We start from the raw sequence: 14,775 nt of genomic DNA, 5'->3' as shown, positions 1-14,775 counted from the left end.
GGGGCTTTCTCATGACTGGCAGCCCTAGGTGGTAAAGAGGGATGTTCTCATGGATGGCCTTCTTTGTCCTGTTTCACCCCCTTTTATAGCATTGGCACAAGGCAGGAAACTTTTGTCTCTCTGGGTCCCCACCCCTCCTTGTAAATGGAAAATTACCAGATTTAAGATGGATTCCAGGATTATGGCCCACACTTTGCATAATTACAGTAGGAACTCAGAGTTATACTTCATACAAGAATGATACATGCATACAAATAGGAGGAATATATTCAGTAGGTTATATCATTGGAACGATAACTTACAAAAGACCTTTTGCATAAAGCATATTCCAGTTACATTATATTTACATTTATAAGCATACTTTTATAAAGCACATGGAGTGCAACGTCATGCCCCCTCTGCCCACTCAGTCCAAACTCCAAGCAGTGGGGGGCTTGTGATTCAGTCCTCCTGAGCAATATTAGCTGACAGGTATGTTCCCTCCCAGTCTCAAAGAGTACTGTGATCAATGCTATCTTCAGGACTGCGGAGCAAAACCTATCCCTATTTTATAGATGGGGAAACTGAGGCCCAGAGCCGGGAAGGCTCTTGATGACGGTCACAATGTGAGTCTGTGGCTGAACCAGGAACAGAACCCAGGAGTCCTGGCTCCCAGCACTTCCCCTGCCTAAGTCTAGCCTCTAGGTGTCTGGCTCTGTCCCCTTATAGGTGCCAGGTGATTGCTGTGATACTGATGACTAGAAGGATCAAGGCTGCAGGCCGCGGGGTAGAAGAGGTGCTGGGGGCGACTCGGAGGTATGCGGAGGCCTCCACTTGGCGATCCCCAAGGCTCTGCAGAGGCCGGTAATTGTTCTGAAGCCGGGGCCCAGCATCTGAGTCTTTGGAGCTGAGGATGGAGGGGAATGCAGCCACCTGTGGGGAAGGAGTCTGATTAGTGGGGGAGGGGCAAATTGAGGTGAGAGGCAAACTTGGGGTGCCCTACTGAGTGGAGAGGAGGACACCCCATCAGTGGAGAGAATTGAGAAGGTTGTGATGGGGATCACGTTGGAGCAGAGAGTGGGGGGGGTTGAACAGCAGAGGGAAGGGGAGCTGGGATAAGGACCCAAGAGCCCTGACTCCCAGCCCCTGCTTCTCTCACCCACCAGAGCCCATGCCCTTCCAGAGCTGGGGAGAGAACCCAGGAGTCCTGACTCCCAGCCCCTGCTTCTCTCACCCACCAGAGCCCACTCCCCTCCCAGAGCTGGGGAGAGAACCCAGGAGTCCCTTCCCTCCACCCTACACACACACTCGCACTCACCACGCCAGGAGGCACCAGGATGGGGTCAGGGAAGACAGTCCAGACCACGACTTCGTCACAGTTGGGGGTGGTGAGGGAACCCTGGTAGCGGTAATACCGGGCTAGGTCCACTGAGCCCAGGAGCCCCCACAGGGAGAAGGAGCCGTCCAGATCCTTATCCTCCCCTGGAGGGGCAGAGGGAGAGTGAGGGCCCAGCTTGGCCCCTCCCATAGCTGGGGATAGAACCCAGGAGTCCTAGCTCCCAACCCCCCTGCTCTAACCCACTAGATCACACTCTCCTGCCAGTTTCAGGGACAGAACCCAGTAGTCCGGACTCCTCGCCCCCACCCCGCTCCTCACATCCGTTATTCTCTCTCCCCCCTGGTGGCACAGAACTGTACTGTCCCTAGCCTCAGTGCTAGGCAAGCCATAATGCACCTCTCCCACACCCCAGTTCAGGGGATACTCACCCTTCACAGCCACCTTCTTCAAGTGCTGGGTGAAGGAATCCCAGGAGTGGGAGGGGCGTGCATGGGCTGTTGCCTGAGGGACAAGATCACATGAGTACAGCAAATAGGGAAACTGAGGCGTGGGGAGGGCTGGGAGTCCTAGTGTGACTCAGAGTAAGACTCCAGCCCCTCCTCGAATCATTAGATACCACTTCCCACCCAGAGAACCCAGGAGTCCTGCTGCCCAGCCCCCACTGTTCTAACTTATTAAACCTCGCTGCCTGTCCAGAGCTGGGGATAGAACCCAGGAGTCTGGGCACATCACCCCGCACTGCCTCACCTGGAGGAAGAAGGCCAGCACAGCAATTCCCTCGGGATCCCTGAGGGCGTCATCCATGCTCAGGTTGTTCTTGGTATGAACAATGTGGAGCTAAAGGGGGAGAGAGAGAAAAATTGAAGATCACCCCCTATGGAGCCCCTTGCCTGCTCCTTGCAGCACAGCGCCCCTTACTGATCCCTCACCCACCCCGTGCAGCACAGCACCTCCCTACTGATCCCCCTGCCCGCCCCCTGCAGCACAGCGCCCGCTGCTTAGCCCCTGCCCACTCCCTGCAGCACAGCGCCCCCTGCTGAGCCCCCGCCCAGCCCCTGCAGCACAGGCCCCGGCTGAGCGTCCCGCCCGCCCCTGCAGCACAGCGCCCCCTGCTGAGCCCCTGCCCACCCCCTGCAGCACAGTGCCCCCTGATGTGCCCCCGCCCAGCCCCTGCAGCACAGGTCCTGGCTGAGCGTCCCGCCTGCCCCTGCAGCACAGTGCCCCCTGCTGAGTCCCCACGCCCCCCCTGCAGCACAGGCCACTCCGCTGAGCCCCCCACCCACTCCCTGCAGCACAAGCCACCCCGCTGAGCCCCCCACCCTCTCCCTGCAGCACAGCACCCCCTGCTGAGCCCCTGCAGCACAGGCCCCAGCTGAGCATCCCACCCGCCCCTGCAGCACAGTGCCCCCTGCTGAGCCCCCGCCCACCCCCTGCAGCACAGGCCACTCCGCTGAGCTCCCCACCCACCCCCTGCAGCACAGCACCCCCTACTAATATCCTGCCCATCCCCTGCAGCACATTGCCCCCTGCTAAGCCCCCCCCCACTCCAGACCTCACAGTGCCCCCCTAGCTCTGCACTGGGGCATTGTGGTCAGCGCTGTGCTCCCTGCGTCTCTCACCTCCATAGAGAACCCTTTGTGATTGATGAAATGCTCCGAGCCATGCTGGGCTGCCCCCTGGCCCCAGTGCAAGTGGAAGGATTTGGCTGTGTAGATAGCTGGGAGCCCCTGGGCGCTGAGATGGAGCCCATCCGCTAAATGCACGTACACTGTAGGGGGAGGAGAGAGACCAACACAGGGAATGGGACCCAGGTGTCCGGAGTAGCAGTTGTGAGCTGGGGGAGAGACCAGGGTGGGGAATGGGACCCACCAGGGCTGTAACGTGAGCGGGGCTGCCAGCCAGGTGTGCCCCACTGTTTGAAAAGTGTCGCCTCCTGCCAGGAGCCGGCGGATCAGAAGCTGGCTCTCTGAGCTGTGGGAACCGGGGTGCTGGCTGGCTGCCAGGCGGCCCTCCCTGCCCTGTGCACTGAGCCAGGCCACCTCTGCACAGCCAGGTGCTCCACAGGTAGGGCAGGGGCACAGCTCCTTTCCTCCTCTCCCCTTTTATGCTAAATGGAAGGCAAAATCGGGCGGGGGGGGGCACAGGACCCTGCCTGCCCTCCCTCCACATGCCACCTCTGGGGTCACAAATATGTTTGCTCATCACAGGGGCTAAAATGCCTAGTTCTGGCTCTGGGACCTGGGCATCCGGCACGACAGCGCAGGGTGCTCGCTTTTGGGTTCACTCTGTACCTACCTGTCTTCCCCGTGTTTTCCATGGAGATAAGCTTCCCGGCATCCTCATAGCCAGCGAGGGACACAGCCCCCAGGTGGGGATTGTGGACAGCCGCAGGGGTGACGATGTTGATCGGGGACTGCCTGGTACCACTACAGTGCCCCAGAGCTGCCCATGTCTCTGGACCTGCGGAGAGGGGAGGAACCAACAGGGAGCAGGAAGGGCCAGAGAAGGAAATGGGGGAGGAGTCAGAATGTTAATCAGCTGCTGTCACCCACCCCAGAGGTGGCTGCATGATGCAAAATTTAGTCGAGGAGGATTCCTGGGTTCTGTCCCTGACTCTGGCAGGGCAGTGGGCTCTGGAGGGATAAAGTGGGGGAACTGGGAGTCAGGACTCCTGGGTTCTTTCTGCAGTTAGGGCCGGGGAATGCTGTTTAGTGCAGGGGTCGGCAACCTTTCAGAAGTGGTGTGCTGAGTCTTCATTTATTCACGGTAATTTAAGGTTTCGCGTGCCAGTAATACATGTTAACATTTGTAGAAGCTCTCTTTCTATAAGTCTATAATATATAACTAAACTATTGTAAAGTCAATAAGGTTTTTAAAATATTTAAGAAGTTTCATTTAAAAATAAATTAAAATGCAGAGCCCCCCAGACCAGTGGCCAGGACCCAGGGCTGGGAGTGAGGATTCCTGGGTTCTATCCCTGGCTCTGGAATGCTGACCCTGCCCTTTTCTATGCCTCAGTTTCCCCACCCATCCAAATGTGGGAAAACCGTAATAAACTCCTGCACTAGGTGAGGTCAGAGGGTGGATATCTGTGTCCCAGGGGATGGATGGTTTCTCTTACCGCATTTTGGGTCTTCATAGCACCAGGAATCTGAAGGAGAGCAAGAGAGGTGGGGGAGGGGGTCAGAGCCGGGAGGTGGCCAATAAATAACTACATCCTGCTGCCCGCTCCCCTGGGCTTGGCCCATGCAGGGAGGGCGACTTTAGAGCAGGATCAGGGGCAGGATGGGGACCAGTGTTACCTGCCGTATCGGTACTGGTGTAGCCGGCTCCCAGCAGCGTCCCCAGGACAATGAGGTGCTGGACCCAGGTGGGATTCATGTCTCCCGATGTCACCTGCTGAGAGCAACCTGAAAGAAGGATTGGAGAGATTGGATTGAAATCCCCTGCCCTGAGCCAGCCAGGTCCCACTCTGGGGCCAGATCGGAGCCTGTGCCCTAGAGGGGATGGGCCCATGCCCCATTTTCCACCCCTAGGGCCAGCAGCGCCCCTGGGGGGAACAGGCCCCCCGTGCCCTATTTCCCACCCCTGGCCAATGACCCCCCTAGAGGGGATGGGCCCATGCCTCATTTCCCACTCCTGGAGCTGGCGTCCCTAGAGGGGACAGGCCCCTAGGGATGTTCAGCAGCTAGCAGCTCTCACCTGCTCTGTGCCTGGTGGGGGAAAGTCACACTGCAGAAGTGAAGGGCTCCTCGCAGCTCCTTATATACACAGGATCACACCCCAGCCCAGCGGGGCCGGGGGTTGAATTACAGGGAAGAGATGAGTTACATCCACAGGGTGGGGCAGGGACAGAGGGAGGTGGGAGAGGGAGGGAGAGAGAAAACCAGGGAGCAGAAAGAGAAAAGAGGGAAGGAAAGTGGGGGACGGTGGGAAAGAAGAGAAAGGGGCACCAGTCTGGACATGTCTTCCTTAGAGTGGCAGCCCCCGGTGGCAGTGCCATGCCCTGGGAGTCCATGGGCACCCCCTGTGGCGAGAGTGCTGGCCCCAGATGCCCACATCGACTCTCGCTCTCCTTGGAAGGGATGTGCAGGGGAGATGGCGCAAGAAGGAAGTGACACAGGGCAGCCCAGCGTGAGGCAGAGCACGTCCCCCGCTGCTGGAAGGGCCCCTCACACCCACCTTGGGATGAGCGGATGTCCCTGAACCACTGGCTGGTGTTACCCACCTAGAGCTGGGGAGGGAACCCAGGAGCCTCCTCTGCTCTAACCCACTAGATCCCACTCCTCTGTCAGAGCTGAGGACAGAACCCAGGTGTCCTGGATCTCAGCCCCCATCCCTATATTATTCGACTAGATTTTTGCCACCCTGTTATTGGCACTCAGAGGATAGAGAACGCCCCCTATTGAGCCCCTCCCACCCCACTCCTTGAACCACAGCACCCCCTAGTGCTGCTCTGGGGCTTTGAGGTCAGACTGATGACAATGGGGGAGTGCCCTCTATTGAGCCCCCACTCTGCTCCCTGCAGCACAGTGCCCCCTAGTGCCACTCTGGGGCATTGGGCCAGCCCCCTCTATTGAACAGTCAGGTGTGTTCATAGCCCCCGAGGGGGTTCAGCAGCTGGCTGTTGTGCAAGGCGAAGATGCTGATGTCATCTCCCATGACCCCATGATACCCTGATCTGTTTCCCCATCTGCTGAAACTCAAGCTGGGCGGATGGAGCAACCATGCTTCCTGGGTTTACAGCTTCTCATTGCCAACACAACGGGCTGGGACTGACTCACAACAGTGTTGGGCTGGTGTTGTTCATACACACTGCTCGATAGGTGGGGAATACTCACAGATCTCCCGGAGCCAGAAGACTTCCTTGTTCCCCCCAGCTGGGGCTAGAACCCAGGATCCTCACTCAGAACCTCCCATCTCACCTACTAGACCCCATTCCCCTCCCAGAGCCGGAGAGAGAACCAGGTGTCCTGGTCCCAGGACAGAGTGCAAGAAGGGTTAAAGTTGGTCTCTATCCTGCACCCCTGCCCCGACTGGTTCTCTAGCCTGGAGACATGGCTTTGCTGGGACTCTCTGAAAATGGGGCAGGAGGGTGAGGCCAGATCATTATGGTGACACACCATGGCCCCAACCAAGGGTTTTAAATTCACAAGGTTGTCTGCTTCCCCACCGTGACCTTCACTGACCATGATAGTCATGAATGGGGGGCACGGTCTAGTGGGTTAGTGTAATGAGTGGGATGGGGGACGGCTGGGAGTGAGAACTCCCAGGTTCTCCTTTGAGTTCTGGGAGGGGAGTGGGGTCCAATGAGTTAAACCAGGGGAGTCTGGACTCGGGGCCAGTTTTTTTGTGGGGGGCATTCAGATCTCAAAGGCATGTGGGGACAGAGGACTCTCTCTCTTTGTCTGTAGCATCCACAAGTCTGATTGACTGGGAACCAGTTTGGATAACTGGGCCAGCTTGAGGGAACTGGTCTGTGCTGTACCCAGAAGGAAGTGTCTTCCTCTCCTAGCTGGGAGCCTATAAACAGGCAGCTGCTGACAGTGTAAACTCTGCTGCGCTTCACCCCAACAGCTGATCTCCCCACAGGCCTGGGGGTGGTGCAGAGAGAGGTCATGTTGTCCTTGCTTATAACCTCTGTCTCTCTCCAGGGGCCCAGCTCCCCTGAGGGGTTAGCAGCCTGCACAGTTATGTCAGGGACAAGAGATAATAGGGATGGGGTCTAGCGGTTTGGAGGGGGCATGGGAGCCAGGACTCCTGGGTTCTAACCCCGGTTCTGGCAGGGGAGTGGGGTCTATTGGGCACCTGCAGGGGGTTAGGCCAGATGACACTTGCAGTCCCTTCTAACCCTATGAGTCTATGATCATATCCTGGGGCAGTGGGTTCCCATCTTCTCTGTGGTTCCTCCCAATTCCCTGATGCAATGCTAGGTGAACTGGTGCCAACCAGGAGCCTAGGGTGCAGCTGCCCCCACCAACCTGTAGGCCCCACACCCAGTGTGTGTGGTGCTGATGCATAGGTGAGCTTTCAGCCCTGCCTATGATAAGTTTGCTCCCCACTGCAGTCGGGCATCTTTTCCTGGTGTTGCATGTGGGGAAGTGAGGCACCAACAGGGGACGGGAGTCAGTGAGTCAGCCAATGACAGAACCCAAGAGTCCTGGCTCCCATGACCCCTTGAACCCACTCCCCTGCCCGCAGGGTGACCAGACAGCAAATGTGAAAAATCGGGATGGGGGGGGGGGTAATAGGAACCTATATAAGAAAAAGACCCCAAAAGAAGGACTGTCCCTATAAAATTAGGACATCTGGTCACCCTATCTGCCAGAGTCGGGGACAGGACCCAGGAGTGCTGGCTCCTGGATGAAAGTTAGCATCATGCAGCCAGCTCTAGGGTGGGAGACAGCAGCTATTTAACATTCTGACCCCGCCCACTGGTTCTCGGTGGCTCCTCCCCCTCTCTGTTGACTCCTCCCCACCCGCCAGCGCCAGGTAGATGGCAGACCCCAGGGCAGTGTGACAGCCCCCGCACCCACTCCCCCAGCTGAGGTGAGAATTGCTACCTGCACCCCTCCCCACCGCAACTGCGCTATGCCTTCTGGGAGCTGTAGTCCTTCCCTTTGGCTACATTGGGGAGCAGAACTACATCCCCCACAATACATCGCGCTCTCTCCGCGCCGGCGCCGCACCTCATGGGAGTTGTAGTTCCTCTGGCCTCCTTTAGCCTGGTCCCCGGGGGGCCCGAACTACAACTCCCACAATGCCTCGGGGCCGGACCCAGTTCAAGGGGGGGGGCCTTGCCCCCATTGCTCTTGCCCGTGGGCCTCTCCTGCGATGGCAGCCGCGGCCGGGGGGAGTTGCCCCGCCGAGTCGCTGGGCTACTGCCTGGCCCAGCTGCGGGGCGGGGCCGAGCCTGGGCTGGGCCGGGCCCTGCTGGCGCTGCGGACCCGGCACATCAAGCAGCCCGGCGGGATCGAGCGGTTCCGGGCCCGCGGGGGGCTTGGGCCCCTGCTGGGGCTCCTGGCTGGGGCCATCCGGCCCCGCCGCACCCTCGACCTGGCCCTCAGCATCCTGGGCAACTGCTGCACCGAGGGGGGAGCCGGGCCCAGGTGCGGGAGCTGGGGGGGATCCCCTCCCTGGGTGAGTGACGCGGCGGGGAATCCCCGCCGCGAAATGGTACGGTCCGGGCCCCCTGCCAGGCCTGGGGGAACAGCCTGGGTGTCCCCCCCGAGCCAGAGTGGCACAGTCCAGGTTTACCCTGCTCTGGTTCTCCCCGAGCCAGAATGGTACAATCTGGGGTTACACTGCTTGTACCACGGCTGGGGGTGCAGCCTGGGCCCCCCCGAGCCAAAATGGTACTGTCTGTGGTCCCCTTGAGATGTAGTGGTATGGTCTGGGGTTACCCTGCATTGCCCAGGTCTCTGGAGCCTGGCCAAAGTGGTACAGTCTGCGTTCTCCTTGCACCTGTTAGCCTGGTGGCTTGATTTCTACCTTCCCTGGCTATGGTGTGGCTCGGTGTTCCCCCTGTGCATGCATGGGTCACCACTGATGGTACGGTCCTGTGCCCCCTCCATCTTTCCTTGGGGTGTCTCATGTCTGCCTATTCCATCCCAGAAGCGGCTACGTCTTAGCACCGGACAAGGGATCCCTGGATAACCAGCCCCTGTGTTCCACCCCAGAGGTGGCTGCATCTCAGTTCTGTGCGAGGGATAATGCACTCACCATGGTTCACAGATGCTTTCTCTCTCCCCAGTGATGATTCTGAAATCCCTTGGAGTCGAAAGTATCCACAACCGGACAGCACGGGCCCTGGGCAACCTGGCCATTGATGTAGAGAACCTGCAGGCTATCCATGATGCCGGTGAGTAGGGTCATGCCCCCCTCCTGCCAACCTGAGAAAGGAGGATGGGGGAAGACTAGGAATTGGGATTCTTGCCCCACAGTGGGGAGCCCCTCTGATCCTGCTAGCCGAAGGGTAGCACTGAGGCTCACCCCATACTGGGCATCCCCTGCTGACCTGGGCTGGGGTAATGGGAATCATTCAATACAGGGAGCTCCCCTCTGCTTGCTTGTAATACTGGGTAATACTGGGGCTCATCCCCATACCGGGGAGTGCCCTGCTGACCTGGGGGATAATGGGGTTCACTCCTGTATTGGGGAGCCCAATCTCTGATCCATTATGAGGGTAATACTGGGGTTCACCCCATACTGGAGAGGAGCCATGTTGGGGTTCACCTCCATACTGGGAAGTCCCCTGCTGACCTGGGAGGGGGTGATTGGGGTTCATGCTCTGGATTTGGGGCTCACTAACCCCTTTCTCTCTCTGACCCCTCCCAGGTGCGGTGCCACCTCTGGTGCAAGTCCTTGCCAGCTCCCAGGACAGCGAGTGCCTACAGAGTGTCATTCGGGCCCTGCGCAACCTGGGTGCCACCCCAGTGCACCGCCTGGCACTGGCCCAGCAGGGTGCAGTGCGGGTCATCTCTGAGCGCCTGGCTGCCAGCCCTGACGACCCCGCCCTGGCTGCTGCGGCCGCCCGGGCCCTGCTGGAGCTCACCAAGGGCTGCAGCCGGGACTGTGCCGAGCAGCTGAGCCTGGGGGGTGGGGGTGGCGCCCCTGGTGGCGTTAGCCGGGCACAGCAAGCGGGCGGTGAGGAGGCGGCCATCTCGGCACTGTCCATCTCTGCCTGCAGGGCATGCTGCGGCCCCGCGGTGGGTACGCTGGGGGCGTGGCAGTGCTGGTGGGGGAGATCCAGCGCAGGCGCGAGGCGGGAGCCGCCGGAGCCGTCCTGCAGCCCCTGGTCAGGCGCTCTGCCTGCTGTGCCGGGAGGCGATGAACCGCAGCCGGGTGCGGGAGGCCGGCGGGCTGGAGCTGCTGCTGGCGCTTGCTGCGGATGGGCGCCAGCGAGGCTGCCATGCCCGCGTAGTCGTGGCCTTCGTGGCCTTCTTCTACGACCAGGAGGCGCTGGAGGTTCTGCAGGCCGGCGGGCTGGTGGCCCTGCTGGTGGAGAGGCTGGTGGTCCAGGGCCAGTGGGCTGCACGCTGCGAGGAGGAGGCCAAGGAAGAGGAGGGAGAAAGCGAGGACGAGCGGGACGCTGCCTCCTTTGACTTCCCCCCCGAGGGGCGACGGGAAAGCGGGGCACCAGAAGGAGAGTCATCCAGTTTCCAGAGACTCAGGTGAGCATCTCTCCCGGTGCGCTTAGGGCTCACTTGAGGGTTCTCCTCCCCACTCCCTAGTGCACCCTGTTGGCCCCAGGGCTCCCCTAGTTTCCCCGCCCCCTGCTTGCTCCAGTGCTCCTGGCTCACTAGCTCGTCTCCTTTCCCAGTTCCTGCTTGCTTGCTCTAAGCTTCCTTGGTTCCCCCTTCCTCCCTGCACCCAGCTCTCACTCCTTCCCTCTTGCCGCAGGTCCTGGCTGCTCTCCGAGGGTTACATTGCCAGTCCCTGTGACCTCTCCCCTCAGTGGTCCCCCGACAGCTCCCTCAGCCCCACCCTCGAGCTGCAGGACGACACACCGGGACCTGGCCGGCTGCCTGCGGGGCTCAACTCGCCCACCTGCTTAGCTCCTCCGTCGCTGGATCCGGCTGCCAGGGTGCAGTGCTTGGCATCCGTGGCAGAGCCGGACTCAACCGTGGCTGATGGGAGCCATGTGGCAGAGACTCCAGATGCTGAGGCACCAGCCCTGGCACATTTGGCTACAGCCAGAGCTGACAGGCACTATCCAGCAGCGTTAATGCCAGGCGGGGCACCGCGTTTGGCTGCCAGGCCCCATACGGCATTGCCAAATCCAGTCAGGATGGGCGAACACAGCGCAGCCCCCGTGGTGCTGCTGGCTACACCAAAGTCCACTGGGACCAAGAAAGATCATCTGGCACAGATTGCACCGGATGCTGCCAGCAGCGCCCAGAACCTGCAGGTTCAGTTGCTGCTTGCAGCGACCCCGAATGAGGAGCTCTCGCCAAACTTCGCTCTGACTGACCTGCAAAATCCAGCACGGTTCTCGGCTGCGGCAGCCACCGAAGAGTTGTGTCCAGGCACGCTGGTTCCAGCCGGGCCTGGCTGGCACATCACAGCACCATCAGATAAGCCAGGCCCAGCGCTGGCACCACCAATTCCTGCTGGGGCCAGCCGGTCTGATCGGGCACCAAGCCCTGTTCCCAAGCATCTGAATCCAGTGTCACCAATTCCCACAGCGACCAGCCAGTCCGATCTGGCGCCGAGCCCAATTCCCAAAGATCTGCATCTGGTTTCTCCGATTCCTACCGGGACTGAGCAGCGCCTCCTTGCCAATGACTTCCTGGAGCCCCAGCCCGCTGCTTTCTCCTCACGGCGCCGCAGGCAAATCACGCCCCCATCCGGACGCGGTCCCCTGCACACCGGCTCCGTTCCGTCCCCCAGGCGAGGTCCTGGCCCGCAGTTCTTGCTGTGGGGAGGGGAGGAGGAGCTGTCGGCCCCCGAGGCACCTGTCCTGCTGCTGCTCTCCCGGTTCTCCCAGGCCGAAGACCCCAGCCGCAGCCTGGTGACTGGCCCGGTGCTGCAGGGGCTGCTGGCCTATGTCACTGGAGCCCCGGCCCCACTACCCCCGCTGCCTGCGGCTGCTGCATCGGCTCACGTGCAACCCCATCTGCCTGGAGGCATTCGTGCGCTGCCACGCCCCCTCCCTGCTGCGGGCCTGGCTGGTGCTGGGCGTGCCCCCAGAGGAGGCCGCTGCCGTGGGTCCATGAGACCCCCAGAAGTCCAGGCAGCAGGCATCGGCAGTTCAAGGAGTTGGGTGAGTCCTCCCCACTGCTGAGTCCCAGGGCATGGGGATCCCCCTGCTATGCCCCAGGGGTAGGTGAGTGCCCCAGTCCCGGGCTGTGGGGGTCACCCTGCTGCATTACGGGGCTCCTAGCATCCCAGTGTGAGAGCACTTTGTCCCGAAGTACTGGGGTCCTCTCTCTGGTAGCCCTAACCTGGTGACACCACACACACACTCACCCTCTCTCTGAGGGAATTGGGGTTTGCTGTAGGTCAGGGATTGGCAACCTTTGGCATGCGGCCCGTCAGGAAAGCTGCTGGTGGGCCGGGCCGGTTTGTTTACCTGCAGTGTCCGCAGGTTTGGCAGAATCGCAGCTCCCACTGTCTGCGGTTCGCTGTGCCAGGCCAATGGGGGTGACAGGAAGCCGCGGCCAGCACATCCATCGGCCCGCGCCGCTCCCGCCGCCCCCCATTGGCCTGGCACGGTGAACTGCGGCCAGTGGAAGCCAGCCCGCCTGCCCGCCAGCAGATTTCCATGACGGGCCACGTGCTGAGGTTGCCAATCCCTGCTCTAAGTTAATGGGGTCTCCTGCTCCCCAGCTCGGGGTGAGCCTTGTCCTTCCACTGTCGGGTTCACAGTGCCCCAGCATGGCACTAGGGGGAGCTATGTGGCAGGGCGTGGGGCTCGGCAGGGAATGCTGCTCGGTGGGGGCTGGGCACCATCGTGGGGCGGGGGGTGGGATATGGAGGGATGCTGTGCCACAGGAGCTGTGTCATGCCCCGGGGGGATGTGATTGGGGGGGTGTCTCATGCTGCAGGGGCAGGGCAGGTGGATGGGGGCTCTGTGGTGGGGGAGGGGCCAGGCTCTGACATGCTGCCCCCTCCCCAGGTGAGACCCTGCTGTGCAATCTGTGCGTCCAGGCTGAGTCGGCCTTCGGGGCGGGCGTCCTCACCACATGCTGCTCTCACGGGCGCTGAGGCTGACCAAGTGGCCTGTGCCATGGCCCTGCCCCTCATCTGCAGGTGGGTGGTGCTGGGAGGGGAGGAGGAGTGAGTGGTGGGTGGGCACTGGTGTGTGTGGATGTGGTGGTGGTGGGGGCTGGTTAGGGACGGGGCTGGGCCCAGCTGTTGGAAGGAGGTGGTGGAATGGAGGTTGTGGGGCTTATTCAGGGAGGTCCTGGGTCCATCTGGTGAGGGGGAGGGAAGGAGGAGGCTAGGGGCCAATCTCGGACTGATCCTTTCCCCCCCCTCCCCCCAGGAAGAAGTCCCTATGCCGGAGGCTGCTCCTGGAGCACTCTGGCCTGCGCCTCCTGCTGGCTGCCTTGACACGTGGCGCCGACCGCCCTTCACCTTCTATGCCGTGGACTCGCTCTCCCTGCTGCTGGGAACTGCTGCCCCCTCTCCCTGCCCCGCCCGTCCCTAAGCGCTCCCGGCTGGCAGCCACCCCCACATGCCACTATGAGCGGCTGGTGAAGGCAGGCGGAGTGGACCTGCATTCCGGTTGGACTCAGGCAACCCTGGTCCCGGCATCGCGCCAGGCTGTGTGCACCGGCTCCGATGTCCTGCGGGCCATGCTGGCAGGCGGGTTTGCTGAGGCACGCCAGGCTCTGGTGCCCATCCGTGGGGTGACGCCTGCCCCCTTTCTCCGTGCTGACCCACTTCCTGCATGGCTGCCGGGGTGAGCCGTGCCCGGCCCTGGGGGGTCCGTTCCCACCTGGCGAGGGGGAGCTGGCGGAGCAGACGCTGGCGGTGGCTGAGCAGTTCCTGCTCCCCGACTGCAGGAGCTGGTGGAGGAGGCGTTGTGCCAGCAGTACCTGCGCCCTGGCGCCAGCCTGGACCAGCTGTACCGGCTTGGGGAGAGGCTGGGGCCGAGGGGCAGCTGCTGCGCGCTGTGCCCGCTACGTCCTGCTAGGGGGCGTCGAGGAGCCCACCAGCCGAGCGGGCCCGCACTGACGCGGATCCTCCAAGTCACTGGAGACCCCAAGGGACTGGCCCAGGAGCTGCTGGCGGTTGCCATGGAGACACCATGGGGAGTGGGCACTGATGGGACCTAGGCTAGGGGGCTGGCTGAGGGCACTGCCCATGCCCCTCTGGGTCGGGGCTTGGCTTAGGGCACTCTGTAGCCCTCTGGGTGGGGGAGGTTGGGAACAGAGGAGTGGGGAGGTGATGCTTAGGATAGTAGGAGGTGACTGAGGGGGAGAAATGGGGTAATGGCAAGGTAAGGAATGGGACCCCAGCAGTGAGAGGAATCAGGACAATGATGACTGACCCCCAGGAAAGGTTGGAATCCTTCTCTGTTGGGTGAGTCATTCCTGCCCCTGGCCACGGCACAGGGCGGGGAGCCTGCCTGCAACCTCCCCTGATGAAGAGATCGTGGCATATTGGGGGGGTGCCCCTACTTTTGTGGCACAGGGCACCCCAATACACCCCACCTGGGGAGGCTTGACTGGAGGGGGGCTCAGTCCCTGATCTGCAGGGTACCCCTCCGGTCACTGGAGCAGGGCAGTGTGTGTGCTTTCTCTGAACAGGGAGATGCCCTGCCCTTCTTTCCTAGGTCCCAGGTAGGGCAGCTGTGGTGGGTGCTCAGCGGTACCCCCCATGCTGCGGGATCAGCAACAGGCGGCCGGGGACGTGCTTTTCCACCGGCGGGGGGGATGGGTGTGTACGACTGGAAATGTATTGAATAAGCTACTGTACATGGAGAAATACAGGCCGGGCTCACCACG

General features: G+C 61.3%; 2 protein-coding genes across 2 annotated transcripts; one reads left to right on the top strand and one right to left on the bottom strand.

Moving 5' to 3' along the window:
- Nucleotides 1–291: 291 nt before the first annotated feature.
- LOC115651490 (carbonic anhydrase 4-like) lies at nucleotides 292–4,719 on the bottom strand. The gene is made up of 8 exons (XM_030562583.1): nucleotides 4,621–4,719; nucleotides 4,440–4,469; nucleotides 3,614–3,778; nucleotides 2,938–3,086; nucleotides 2,066–2,155; nucleotides 1,747–1,819; nucleotides 1,298–1,461; nucleotides 292–912 (listed from the first exon to the last, which is right to left on the bottom strand). The coding sequence occupies exons 1-8, from the start codon at nucleotides 4,697–4,699 to the stop codon at nucleotides 703–705; spliced, it is 960 nt and encodes a 319-aa protein (XP_030418443.1). The 5' UTR covers nucleotides 4,700–4,719; the 3' UTR covers nucleotides 292–702.
- Nucleotides 4,720–8,128: 3,409 nt separating this feature from the next.
- ARMC5 (armadillo repeat containing 5) lies at nucleotides 8,129–14,775 on the top strand. Its single transcript, XM_030562313.1, is given in 15 exon segments — nucleotides 8,129–8,414; nucleotides 8,417–8,458; nucleotides 9,072–9,179; nucleotides 9,656–9,927; nucleotides 9,929–9,978; nucleotides 9,980–10,119; nucleotides 10,122–10,491; nucleotides 10,721–11,887; nucleotides 11,889–12,014; nucleotides 12,016–12,083; nucleotides 12,939–13,003; nucleotides 13,005–13,072; nucleotides 13,308–13,685; nucleotides 13,687–13,820; nucleotides 13,823–14,775. Coding segments are annotated over 15 exon segments (3,531 nt in total). The 5' UTR covers nucleotides 8,129–8,152; the 3' UTR covers nucleotides 14,104–14,775.

This window comes from Gopherus evgoodei, chromosome 4, assembly GCF_007399415.2.
Source record: "Gopherus evgoodei ecotype Sinaloan lineage chromosome 4, rGopEvg1_v1.p, whole genome shotgun sequence".
NCBI classification, from domain to species: Eukaryota; Metazoa; Chordata; order Testudines; family Testudinidae; genus Gopherus; species Gopherus evgoodei.
The sequence above is the reverse complement of the archived record's forward strand: the minus strand, read 5'-3'. Positions and strand labels throughout refer to the sequence as shown.